Raw genomic sequence first — 14,026 nt, 5'->3', positions numbered from 1 at the left:
CAGAATATTGTTAATGTTAAATAGTAATTTATTCCATGATAACTTTACACAGACATCTCTCTTGATTCCTGATGTCCCTCTGCAATCTTACTTTCCAGAGACTGTACATTAGCCAGGAGCACGATGGGGAGTAGGTGGCCCTGTGCGTCCTGCACTTCAGTTTTGCCTGCACCATCCCCAGCTACCACCTTTCCTTATGGATGGAGACTTTTCCTGAGTCTCCAGCAGCTGTTCTCACTCCCTGGGTGGTCTGCAGTCCTAAATCTGCCAGTTTAAAAAATGATTTTGCTGCAACTGTTACATTTTATTCTGCATTGTTATTCTTTTACCTTGTTCTACGTCAATGGGCTGTGTAATGATCTGATCTGTGTGCACAGTATGCTCGGCAAGGTTTTCAATGTATACATGACAATAATAAACCTATTTCAATGCTAATTCAGGCTTTGTTGGCATTAAGAGTACAAAAGCCAACACTAAAGGAAGATTTGCCTGTATTCTTTTCACATGTGGCCCAATAACTTAATGGATGAAGTCATGGAGCCACTGAGCATGGATACAGGCCTGACAGCTCAACCAGTCCATGCCAAGCGCTGCCTACCCAGCTAGTCCCAACTTGCCATTTTTGAGCCATATCTCTCCAAACTCTGCTCCTCCATGTACCTTTTCAAATGCTCTTTAAATGATAATACTGTACCTGTCTCAACCACTTCATTTGACAGCTCATTCCATATACTCATCACCCTCTGTGCGAAAAGGTTGCTCCTCAGGTCTCTTCTAAATCTCTCCCCTGTTACCCTATACCAATGGCCCCTAGTTTTGAACCCCCACCCTGGGGAAAAGACTGTTACCATCCACCTTATCTATGCTTCTTGTGACATGTGCACTGACTACATCAAATTGAATGCTGAATTCCATTAGAGTGAATGCAAAATTGGGAAGGCTATGGGTCTGTTTGTGTCATCCTCCCTGCCCAATGTAAACCCCTCACTCAAAAAATTGCAGAGGACACTGCTCTCTTTTAAAATTTTACCATGCACTAGGTGCTATGGTGGTGCAGTGGTTAGCACGACGATATTATAGCTCAAGGCACGGTTCAGATTTCAATTCTGGCATCCTCTGAAAGTAGTGTCTGTATGTCGTCCCCATGAATTTGTGCAGTTCCCCGGGTTCTCCAGTTTCCTCCCACAGTCAGAAGATGTACCGGTTAGTATGTAAGTTGGTCATTGTAAATTGTCTTGTGATTAGGTTAGGGTTAAATCGGGGTTGTCAGGGGTTACTGGGGTGGTGTGGCTCTAAGGCCTGATGGGCCTACTCCGTGCTGCATCACTCAGTCAATTAAATAAATGAACTTCGGTAAAACTTCAACCTTCCGTTTATTAACAGGATGACTGTTATCATCAGTTGTTTATCAGTTGAAAATTTATTATCTAAATGTATGCTGGGTCATTTCATTATCAATGATCATCATTCAATCTAATGCATACCTAAAGAAAAAGCATTATGATGTTAAACTGCGTTTTGTATCAATATTGATACATAATAGAACATTCAACATTTAATGCAAAAATTAATCACTGCATCAGCTTTGCTCAAATCAGAGTAGATTAAACTATCAAAGACTTGGATATATCTAAATCTGCAAAGTTTAGTATTATTGTCAGGAGTATTTCTGAACTTATGCCAAAAAATTCAGTCCTGGTTTTCAAATCCACCACTCAAAGGAAAGAAAATTAATTTCCATTTTATTTCCATTTGACTCATTAAACAAATTCAAGTATATGAAGTCAAGACAGTCTCGTGCTCAATGAGAATGTCTGCTGCGGAATCCGGCTTGGCAGCTATTTCAATGATATGACAATACTGAAAAACTTTGTAAGAGTTTGTTGCTCCTTCTTATACCCTGCATAAACCCTTCTATTGACCTGTGCACTCTATTGTAAATCTCACTATTAGGGCAATATATCACCAATGAATTTTCAGTTTGATGTGAAAACAATAACCGCCACCGCCTAGTAAACTCCCTTGCACGTAAAGTGAAGAAGTGTTCTATGCAAATCAAAGTTCAGCATGTTGGTCCCATGAGACAGAAAAATACAATTGGATTCTAAAATCGGCCACAAGAGAGTCCTTACTTTGATTATAAGGCAGCTGTAATTCAAGCCATTAAGATAATAGGTGTGGGAAGAATTCATGGGGTTGTTTCAATGCATTAACAACCTGATTTGGCTAGAACCAGAACGATGGAGGACCAGATGGCAAAAATAGGGAATAGATGGCAAGGAAGAAGAAAGGAAAGGAGAAATTGCAGCAAGTCAGAAACTAGAGATAAATGGCAGTGAGGAAAAGAGCTAAGAGAGAGCAATGAGAGCATTCCATGTGGAAAACTCAATTTTCTACAAATGGCATTATAACAATCCAGCAAAGAGAAGTCAGTTTGAATTCAGAAGGGAAAGATTCTGCCTAAGCAATCCCTCCCTGACATCAGGCTCTTCTTGAACAAAAGGAGATAACTAGCCCATCCATTGAGATAGTCTCACAACCAATGATCTCACTTTAAGGACTCTTTATCTTGTTATCTCATTTTCTCATTATTTATTGCTATTTATTTATATTTGCATTTGCACAGTTAGCTGTCTTCTGCACTACGGTTGATCGTTCATTGATCCTGTTGTAGTTATTATTCTACAGATTTGCTGGGTATGCCCACTGGAAAATGAATCTCAGGGTTGTATGTGGTGACATATATGTACTTTGATGATAACATTTATTTTGAACTCTCTTTGAAGAAATGATAATAACGTGGCTTATGGAAAACCCCGCGTTTATAATCAAAACAGTAATCTTCTAATTCTAAATTACAGGGATTTGATAAAATATCCAGGATTGGTTACGTGATTGGCTGAATAGTCATAAAATGATTAACCATCTCATAGGGTAAAGCCTTTATAAAATACTTGGATTGTACTGAATGGGAATGCTAGGATCTATCTTGATAATTAAAGCAAGAAAAAGCTGGCTTAACTATAATCAGCACATGATCTTGTGAAATTGCTGGGTAGGTTTTGACTGCTCGTCCTCAAACTCAATGTATACAGTAATACCATGTAATAGCTACTGTAGAGTAACTCCATGGCACTTTTTCAAAAGTTACTTCCACCAACACTCACACTGGAATAAAAGCCATGAATGAAGATCATGAATCAATATTAGATTCATCAGCATGAAATCATTTTGTAATGCTTAATCAGATTACGAGCAAAGAAAAAAATAAATTGAGGTTATCTACCTGACAGGACAACTTCAATCAAATCTCCTTCTTGAATATCAGCAGCAGCCTTTACCAACTGGAGGATGTTTTCTGAGCTGGGTTCATGACGAAACAAGAGAATTTTGTCATACATCCCATAGAATCCACATTCAGGAAACTGAAAGAGATTAAAAAGTAGTAAAATTAATGGTGTGAAAGAACATTAAACTGGCACAAAACAGGAAACACTTCAAACTTCTAAACAAAACCTAGAAATACAGCTTTTCTGTAATACAGTATTTTATAACAATTTGGCAACACTATTATTCAACTATATTTAAAAATATATATTTAGTGTTTAGCATGTCAAAATCAGCTATGGCATACTGGAGTCAATCTTACTCCAGCACCAACAAAACTCTACCCTCACAGTGCATCTATCCTCCCACCCCAGAATACTTTGATTTGATCAGGCCAGTCACCTGCCTCATCCTAAAATGCATGCCTCATACTTGTTTCCAGAGTCTTCAGGCTGCTTCACAAAAATCATCTCAAATGGATGTGAAAAGTTTGGAATTTCCTTAACTCCCAGGCCACAAAGTACAACAATATGGTGAAAGGGCCTCCTCCTACCTAATTTATATAGCTCCCCTTGACTGTACCTTTTACAGATCAGAAAACCTGCTGGCAATTGCCCAACTGGTTGAGTCCCCAGAAATCCCCAAGTAACAAAGCCAAAAACTAGTAGCTTGGATGATCACCAGCTAGATCATACACTGCCTAGCTTCAAATAGCAGCAAAACTAGCCACATTCTCTACGTACTACACTTCAAAAATACCAATGATTTTTCCCATGAAATAACTTCACAGCAGCTCTGTGCAACTTTAGGGGAAAATAAACAAGAGAAATTCTGCAGATGCTGGAAATCCAAAACAACATATACAAAATGTTGGGGGAATTCGGCAGGTCAGAATGCTGCCTGACCAGCTGAGTTCCTCCAGCGTTTTGTGTACATTGCTCTAGGGATTTATTACATGTTCTGTCTGAGATATGTAATAAGTTCTGAGACCCTTTACTAAGAATTTGATGTTTGGCTGAAAGTTCTACAAACCAACCCTAATTTGTGATCTAGCTGCTGAGTAGGGTCAAGCTGTGATATGTATTCTGTGGTAGTATTTCACCAATTTGAGAAGAATTAAAAAGAGCACAAAGCATCACTCCCAGAAACTCCTTTGGACACCATTATAATTCAGTAAGTTTAATGGCCACTTAAGTTTGAATGGGGTGGCATCAGAATTTATCACAACTATTTGTGTACTGCACGCAGAACACTATATTTTGTTTTCTGGTAGTATCTGATTTTTGTTGCTGTCCAGTTTGAAATAAACGTCGCAAGAAGTATGGCAGCTGCAGTGTAAAACCAGACCATGTGGTGCCATTTGTTGCTGTCAAGAGTGGTTTCTTAAAAATGGGGTTTCACACTGTTCTTAAGATTAGAGCCATTGTACAAAATCTACTTCACAGAGCTGGTGTGAAATTGTAGCTCTGAGGCTTGACATAAACAGATAATATTAAGTATTCATTCATCCATTTATAATCAATGTGCAGCACTGCACTAAACTAAGTCATACGGCTTGAAACATGGATTTATTTTCACCCAGTATCTGACACTTACTTGCCTACAGCCATGACCTGCTGAAGTCTTTTAGTCTCATGCCAGGGGAATAAAAACTAACATTGACCTATTACCGATAATATGCTTTACTTACGCCTCAATTATGCTGCAGTCAAGCCATGTAGTGTTGGGAGTGTACTCAATTGCATTGAGCAGAAGCAGTCTTGAAATTTGCACGGCAGTCAGGCTGCTATTGAGTGGTAAAATTGAGCTGCATACAGTAATTCAATGTCATACATGGAGATTTTCTCACCAGCCTCAAGAGAAATTGCTGACAGTAGAAAAGTGTTGACGAATGGAGATTGATGCAAGTGGAGAAGAAATAATGATACCAAAACATGAAACACAGCTTTGTTGCTTTATTCAGCAACTCAATAACATTTAGTCTCTCTAAGTATTCATCACAACTATGTCCTCACTTGAGAAAAAAAGTCTGTCAAAACCAAAGCATAGTTTCAAGTAATTGGTTGATGTGAGGTTATTTAGATCAAGGTGATAAGAATAAATCACACCCAATTTAAGTTTTTAGTCGTATATTTTCTCGATCTTATCCTCCAGCCGTGTACAGTTTTCTTCTACAATTTTTAGATGATCTGTAAAGTTTTTGATCAAGATTTCTACTTCAAGTCTGAGGCAGAAATCACTGAAACCCTGCAAGATCCCCGAGTAGCCTCTGTACCTGCTACAAGTTCCATTCCTGAGATTAATTGAATTTTCTCTAAATTGGGAATAAAAAATTACTCCCAAAATAATAAAATCTTTAGCCTCAACAGCTGGTAAGGATTAATTTACAAACAGTAGAAGGTCAGCATTGGGTTTTGAACTACCTTTGTTACCAATGTTCAACAAGTGCGAATATAGCTGTGATGGATACCTAAGGCAGGGGTTCCCAACCTGGGGTGCTCGCACCCCCAGCGGGTGCGAGATGGAATTTCAGGGGGTGCGACAAAGAGTGGCTTGTGTCCTTGAGTGACGAGTCATGAATCATCACTCAGCCAGCTGCCAGTGTGCCTTGAGAAGTGGTAGTAACGTTTGTCCCAAGCACATTCCAGTCTCCCACTGCCCCAGTCGAGAGAGACGTAAACTCACTCCAGTCTCCCGCTGCCCGAGTCAGCATTGAGGATTCTCATCAGTGTTACCTGGGAAGTTACACCTCAGAGTTAAAAATCATCTCATAATGCCAAAATCTTTATACATCCCAAATCAACCACCAAGCAACGACTTCGTGTTAAAACCAAACCCACAGACAGTAGATAAATTATTCAATTATAAAATTTTTTAAAGCCACATTTTGATAAAAAGCAGCTGGTCATTCATTCGTATTTGTCTCAATGCATTAACGAAGTTTTTGAATTTCAAAGGTTTTTTTCCTTGTAAAAGGTTTTTTTCTTAAATCATTGATAATTTTGAATTGTGTTAGTTGAGGAGGTATCATGGTTAGCACCGAGGACTTTGAATCATGATGGGAGTTCATATCTCCAGTAATCATTGGAAATAGGTGTGTAAATTCAGTAGAGAGTAGCCTAAAAACTCACGTCGCGTCCCCGTAGCTTTTCCACCTGACGATTTATTTTGGTGTAACCGCAGATAATATCATTATATAATATTCAAAAGCGTATTTCTCGCTATACTTTGCTATAGGCGTGTCTGGTTGAGTAAAGCGGTCATCCCTGACTTAGATAGTTTTTCTCATATTAGCTCATATTTTTCTCTTTACCCTTAACCCTTCATCATGTCAAAAAGAAGGAAATGGAATGATGACTGTGTGTGCTTTGGTTTCATTTGCACAACAGGAAATGATGGCTTGCAAAAACCCCAGTGCATTCTTTGTAGCGTTGTGTTTTCCAACTCAAATCTGAAGCCATCCAAGCTTCAAGAGCACTTCAAGAACAAGCATGGTGGAGCTGACGTTGAAGGACATGATGTTGGGTCATTGAAAATCAAAAGAGCTCGTTTTGATTCACAAGGAACTCTTCCAAAATTAGGTTTTGTTTCTTTTGAGAAACCACTACTTCTTGCTTCATACCAAGTGGCATATAAAGTGGCCAAATCCAAGAAGCCCCATACAATTGCAGAAGATCTCATCAAGCCATGTGCACTGGAAATGGCAACAACTATCCTGGGCAAAGAAGCAAGAAAAAAATTTGAACAGGTGCCCCTATCAAATAATGTCATTCACAACCGAATCAGTGATTTGAGTGAAGATATTTTGGACCAAGTCATCTCAGATGTCAGAGCTAACCCTCTTGAAATCTCTATTCAGTTGGATGAGTCAACTGATGTCTCCAGTTGTAGTCAACTCATCACATTAGTGAGGTATGTCAATGATGGTGCTGTGAAGGAAGATTTCCTGTTTTGTAAAGATCTGAAAACAAACACAACTACAAAGGATATGATGCAGCTGGTGAAAGACTTCTTTGCCAAACATGATTTAGATATCAAAGTCATTGGTTCTGTGTGCACTGACGGGGCACCTGCAATGCTTGGAAATAAATCTGGCTTTTCTGCATTGATGAAAAAGGAGATTCCAGACTTGCAAGTTAGCCATTGTTTTCTTCATCGGCATGCTTTGGCATCAAAAACATTGCCTCCAAATTTGAAGAAAGTCCTTGATACTTGTGTGAAGATCATTAACTGGATCGGAGGGCGTGCTTTGAACCATCGCATCTTCAAATCATTTTGAGAGGATCTGGGAAGCGTGCATTCAGTTTTGCTTTTCCACACAGAAGTCCATTGGTTGTCACGAGGACAAGCTTTAACCTGCTTCTTTGAAATGTGGGAAGAAATCAAAGTTTTTCTGGAGGAGCGTGAATGTGATCTGGTTGGGGTAATGGAATCACAGGAATTCGCCCAAATGCTGGTTTACTTAGCTGACATTTTCACTCGTATGAATGACCTGAGTGTTTCTCTTCAAGGAAAAGGGATAAACATATTGAAGGCTTGTGAAAAGTTGAATGCCTTCAAAGAAAAGTTACGTCTTTGGCGTCGAAGGATGGAAAGAGGCAGTCTCTTAAATTTTCCTTCACTAGAAGAGATGGTTGATGATGCTGGATCCATAACTCCTACTGTGCGTGAAGAAACTGTGGCTCATTTGGAAATGCTGTCAGAATTGTTTGATGGATATTTTGCTGCTGGAGACCTGAAGATTTCAGAAGAATGGATCATGAATCCATATCCCTACAATTTGGAGAAAATGTCAGATGATGAAGAGCTGAAGGAAGATCTTATTGATTTGCGGACAAATCGAGCTCTTGAAATGCAATTTGCAAGCAAGACTTTGGAGGAGTTTTGGTGTGCAGCACTGGATATGTTCCCAAGACTTGGTGGAAAAGCACTCCGTGTCCTCATTCCATTTGCAACAACATACTTGTGTGAATCTGGATTCAGTTCTCTTTTGTCAATCAAGACAAAATCTAGGAATCACCTGAATCCACAGGCAGACCTGCGGATCGCAGTCAGCAAGAAAGTTCCACGTTTTGACAAAATCATGAATGAGAAGCAGGAGCAAAGAAGTCATTGAATTTTATGTTCACAATTGGGATTGATTTTACTGTTCACTATTTTTTCTGAATAAATTAGAATCTAATTACTCAATTTATATTTGCATTTAATGCACTGAGTTAAAAGCTTATTTTTTTAAGTTCAATTTGTTCACCTGCAGTATTGTATGTGGTTCAATTTGTGGTACAAAAATTAGAAATTAGACTTCTTCATCTTCAAATGTGATATTACTTTTGTAGGGGGTGTGAATATTAATCAAACATCTCCTAGGGGTGTGGGGCAGAGAAAAGGTTGGGAACCACTGACCTAAGGAGACTAAATGCTACTAATTGAGTAGCTGACTAAAGCAACAAAGCCACGTTCCATGTTTTGGCATCATCATAACAGGAAATGTTACCGTCACATGACCTGACAAATGCTTATCTGAATGCAGCCCAGGTATGGAGTGAAAGCAAAGGGGTGGGGATGGTAGAAATGAAGAGTCTGTACATCAGCAAGAAAACTAACAGCAGTTTAATAACAAAGTGTGTGCTATCAAAAAGTGGTTTAGGGTATGTAATGTTTGATATTACCTGAAGGAGAGTTTGGAAAGGGCATTTTATTATATCCGGGTGATCCATTTATATGCTGGTTTAGAGAACCAGACCCGAGAGCAGAGTCTGGGAGAATTAGAGAACCATCCCTGACAGCAGAGTCTGGTGAAGAGATTAGAAAACCACAGCTGAGAGCAGAGTCTGGGAAAATTTGCATAAAGTCAGATTTTCATGTGTCAGGTCTTCTGTAACCCAGTGTTATTAGACCAGTGTGTTATAATATTATCTAGAGTCCTTACATAACTCTTAATATCAACACTTCATTAATAGTGGAATATATCTTTTTTGTGTTTTTTACCACTCTTAGTTCCTTCCCATTACTTACAGGAATCCTAAAATATGCATTCCCTGTGTTTCACCAAACAACTCAGACTTCGTTAAACTGGTATTCCTTTGCTTCGATTTTTAACCCCTAATGCACCCTAATCCCCTTATCCAGGGATTTTACTCTTCCAATCAACCTGTCATTTGCAATCTTGTGAAATGTATTGCTAAAATCCAAATGGAAAACTTAGAAATTCAAGTTAACCTTATTGATCTTTCTCATTATCTCCTCTAAAGTTCAGTTGTTTCTCAAACACAATCTTCGGTTAACTCACAACCAGTTATCCTTGTTAATCTGTGCCTTTCTTAATGCCAATTTATACTGTCCACAAAACACTTTTCCAGTAATATGATGACTGTCAATGTTCGACTCAACCACCTGCAGTTGTTGAATCCATCTTCTCAAAACAATGATGCCACATTGGCAGTCTTCCAGACCTCTGCCTGCAACTAGAGGATTAGAATAAGTTAGCTAGAGTCTCTACTGCTTTTTTTCCCTACTTCAACTGACAGCTTAGGATACAACTTAGCGACCTAACAATTTACTTACTTTTTGAAGCTATATCCAACGTATTCATTTAGAAACAGGTGCATTGACTGCCCCTGAACACCAGTTACTCTTACTCATAAACAGACACTCTACTCTCTTTATTTTTTTTAATTCTCTTGCTGTATAGCCATAAACACCTTTGGATTTTCATTAACTTAACTTCTCATCATTTCTATGCACTTAATTTTCTAATTTCCTCTTCAATCTTACACCTGCATTTTGTAACCCTCTCCAATTCTATGTATCTAATGTAATGTATCTAACACAGCTTCCCTTTTTATATTATCCTGCTCTATGTGCTTCTTAGTGTCCATGAGGTGAAGTAAGATGTAGGCATATCTATATTAGGTTGCCCTGCCCTTTTCCTGAGTAGGAAGGTATTTGATCTGAATTCTTGTTATCATCCATTTGAATATTCTCCAATGCCTCTTTTACGGTGTTGCTAAGGCAAACATGCAATAGCAGAGGAAGTGTATGTCAAACTGTTGTTGAGGACTGATAGCTAACTAAGTCAGATGTAGTTGTCAGGTGTCAGGTGAACCTGGTCAGGTGTCAGATCTCTCTGTGGGAGAGCATTTTGGAGATAGTGATCACAATTCTGTCTCCTTTACAATAGCATTAGAGAGAGATAGGAACAGACAAGTTAGAAAAGTGTTTAATTGGAATAAGGGGAATTATGAGGCTATCAGGCAGGAAATTGGAGGCTTGAATTGGAAACATATATTCTCAGGGAAAAGTATGGAAGAAATGTGGCAAATATTCATGGGATATTTGTGTAGAGCTCTGTATAGGTACGTTCCAATGAGACAGGGAAGTATGGTAGGTTACAGGAACTGTAGTGTACAAAGGCTGTAATAAATCTAGACAAGAAGAAAAGAAAAGCTTACAAAAGGTTCAGAGAGCTAGGTAATGTTAGAGATCTAGAAGATTATAAGGCTACTAGGAAGGAGCTTAAGAAGGAAATTAGGAGAGCCAGAAGGGGCCATGAGAAGGCCTTGGCGGGCAGAATTAAGGAAAACCCCAAGGCATTCTACAAGTATGTGAAGAGCAAGAGAATAAGACGTGAAAGAATAGGACCTCTCAAATGTGACAGTGGGAAAGTGTGTATGGAACCGGAGGAAATAGCAGAGGTACTTAAAGAATACCTTACTTCAGTATTCACTATGGAAAAGGATCTTAGTGATTGTAGTGATGACTTGCAGCAGACTGAAAAGCTTGAGCGTGTAGATATTAAGAAAGAGGATGTGCTGGAGCTTTTGAAAAGCATCAAGTTGGATAAGTCGCCAGGACCAGACGAAATATACTTCAGGCTACTGTGGGAGGCGAGGGAGGAGATTGCTGAGCCTCTGGCAATGATCTTTGCATCATCAATGGGGATGGGAGCAGTTCCCGAGGATTCGAGGGTTGCGGATGTTGGTCCGTATTCAAGGAAGGAAGTAGAGATAGCCCAGGAAATTATAGACCAGTGAGTCTTACCTTAGTAGTTGGTAAATTGATGGAGAAGATCCTGAGAGGCACGATTTATGAACATTTGGGGAGGTATAATATGATTAGGAGTAGTCAGCATGGCTTTGTAAAGGGCAGGTCATGCCTTACGAGCCTGACTGAATTTTTTGAGGATGTGACTAAACACATTGAGGAAGGAAGAGCAGTAGACGTAGTGTATATGGATTTCAGCAAGGCATTTGATAAGGTACATCATGCAAGGCTTATTGAGAAAGTAAGGAGGCATGGGATCCAAGGAGACATTGCTTTGTGGATCCAGAACTGGCTTGCCCACAGAGTGGTTGTAGTCAGGTCATATTCTACATGGAGGTCAGTCACCAGTGGAGTGCCTCAGGGATCTGTTCTGGGACCCTTACTCTTTGTGATTTTTATAAATGACCTGGATGAGGAAGTGAAGGGATAGGTTTGTAAGCTTGCTGATAACACTAAGGTTGGAGGAGTTGTGGATAGTGTGGAGGGCTGTCAGAGGTTAGAGTGGGACATTGATAGGATGCAAAACTGGGCTGAGAAGTGGCAGATGGAGTTCAACTCAGGTAAGTGTGAAGTGGTTCATTTTGGTAGATCAACTATGATGGCAGAATATAGTATTAATGATAAGACTCCTGGCAGTGTGAAGGATCAGAGGGATCTTGGGGTCCAAGTCCACAGGACGCTCAAAGCAGCTGTGTAGGTTGACTCTGTGGTTAAGAAGACGTATGGTATATTGGCCTTCATCCATCGTGGAATTGAATTTAGGAGCCAAGAGGTAATGTTGCAGCTATATAGGACCCTGTTCAGACCCCACTTGGAGTACTGTGCTCATTTCTGGTCGCCTCACTGCAGGAAGGATGTGGAAACCATAGAAAGGGTGCAGAGGAGATTTACAAGGAAGTTGCCTGGATTGGGGAGCATGCCTTATGAGAATAAGTTGAGTGTATTCGGCCTTTTCTCCTTGGATTGAAGGAGGATGTGAGGTATTCTGATAGAGGTGTACAAGATGATGAGAGGCACTGATCGTGTGGATAGTCAGAGGCTTTTTCCCAGGGCTGAAATGGTTGCCACAAGAAGACACAGGTTTAAGGTGATGGGGAGTAGGTACAGTGGTGAGTGCGTGGAATGGGCTGGCGGCAATGGTGCTGGAGGCGGATATGATAGGGTCTTTTAAGAGGCTTTTAGATAGGTACATGGAGCTTAGTAAAATAGAGGGCTAAATGTAAGCCTAGAAATTTCTAAGGTAGGAACATGTTTGGTACAACTTTGTGGGCCGAAGGGCCTGTATTGTGCTGTAGGTTTTCTATGTTTCTATGTAACTCACAGCAGATCCAAGACCATAGCTATGGAAATGGATGGAAAACTGCTCACAATCTTCAGTGATCGCAAAAGCAAATATTGTCATTCCAGCAGTCCAACCTCAGTTTTGAAATTCATGACAAAATTCAAAAGCTACAGCTGACAAAGACCTGTCACAGATTTATTTTCAATGAAATACCTCCAGTCCATTTTTGCTTAATCATATCTCACCCCAACAGTGGGCTGCTGATCTCAGTCTTTTACATACTTTGCTCTATCGATTTAAACTGTGATCTCTACCACCAAAACAGTTCCCGTGATGTCATTCCATCTTCCCAACTTCACTCTCTAAAACTAGGTCTGGAATTCACATGTAGGGTTTGTTAATTTTTTTTACAATTTCTCAAATTTTGCTCTCTCTATACATGTATGCTTAAACATGGGCACTTGAACAATATCACAGTCCATAAATTTGGCAAAGTTTTTGGTAAAATATAGCACGTAAAGATGATCTTCTTCTTCTTCTTCTTCTTCTTCTTCTTCTTCTTCTTCTTCTTCTTCTTCTTCTTCTTCTTCTTCTTCTTCTTCTTCTTCTTCTTCTTCTTCTTCTTCTTCTTCTTCTTCTTCTTCTTCTTCTTCTTCTTCTTCTTCTTCTTCTTCTTCTTCTTCTTCTTCTTCTTCTTCTTCTTCTTCTTCTTCTTCTTCTTCTTCTTCTTCTTCTTCTTCTTCTTCTTCTTCTTCTTCTTCTTCTTCTTCTTCTTCTTCTTCTTCTTCTTCTTCTTCTTCTTCTTCAGTAATACAGGGCAAAGAGGACAAGGTTACCTGACTGAAATTTCTGGCATTTATTTTGTAATTCTGCCCTCCTCTTTGGAAAAGGTGGTGTAGTGATACTACAGCTTGGGCTACTGCTTAGCTGCAGCAGCCAGAGTTTAATGCTGACCAGAGTGCTGTCCATGTGGAGTTCACAGTCTCTCCCTGTTACAAGTCTCCCTCTGAAGGCCTTTTTTCTTCCCTTACCCCAAAGCATTCTGGTAGGTTAAATGGCCACTGTCAGTTGCCCCTAATGTTTGGGAGTGTCAAGAGAATTAGGGGAGTTAATGGGCATGTGAAAATAGGTTACAGGCAATTACATGGGGAACAGGACTAGTGGGAATGCTCTGGAAGCCAACATGGATTCAAATGGCTGAATGGCCTTCTTTACACTATTAAAGATAAGAGAAATAAAATGAGTACGCCTAGCCTAAATATAGCTAAAAAGTGAAGTCAAAAGCATCAACAACAAATTGCTTCAAAAAGTGAGGGAAGTTGTATTACAAGGTAGCTTAACAACTTTTATTAAGAGTTTGTGAAGATTCAGCAT

At 39.5% G+C, this 14,026-nt stretch overlaps 1 protein-coding gene across 2 annotated transcripts in view; it reads right to left on the bottom strand.

The window, feature by feature from the left end:
* Positions 1-14,026, bottom strand: part of prkd1 (protein kinase D1) — a 323,070-nt gene that overhangs the window by 175,062 nt on the left and 133,982 nt on the right. For both annotated transcript variants that reach the window (XM_073040080.1, XM_073040082.1), the window contains exon 2: positions 3,287-3,425. In XM_073040080.1, coding sequence (XP_072896181.1) covers positions 3,287-3,425 — 139 coding nt within the window. The remainder of the gene's footprint in view (positions 1-3,286; positions 3,426-14,026) is intronic.

The sequence above is a fragment of the Hemitrygon akajei genome, chromosome 3, assembly GCF_048418815.1.
Source record: "Hemitrygon akajei chromosome 3, sHemAka1.3, whole genome shotgun sequence".
Lineage (NCBI taxonomy): Eukaryota > Metazoa > Chordata > Chondrichthyes > Myliobatiformes > Dasyatidae > Hemitrygon > Hemitrygon akajei.
The sequence above is the reverse complement of the archived record's forward strand: the minus strand, read 5'-3'. Positions and strand labels throughout refer to the sequence as shown.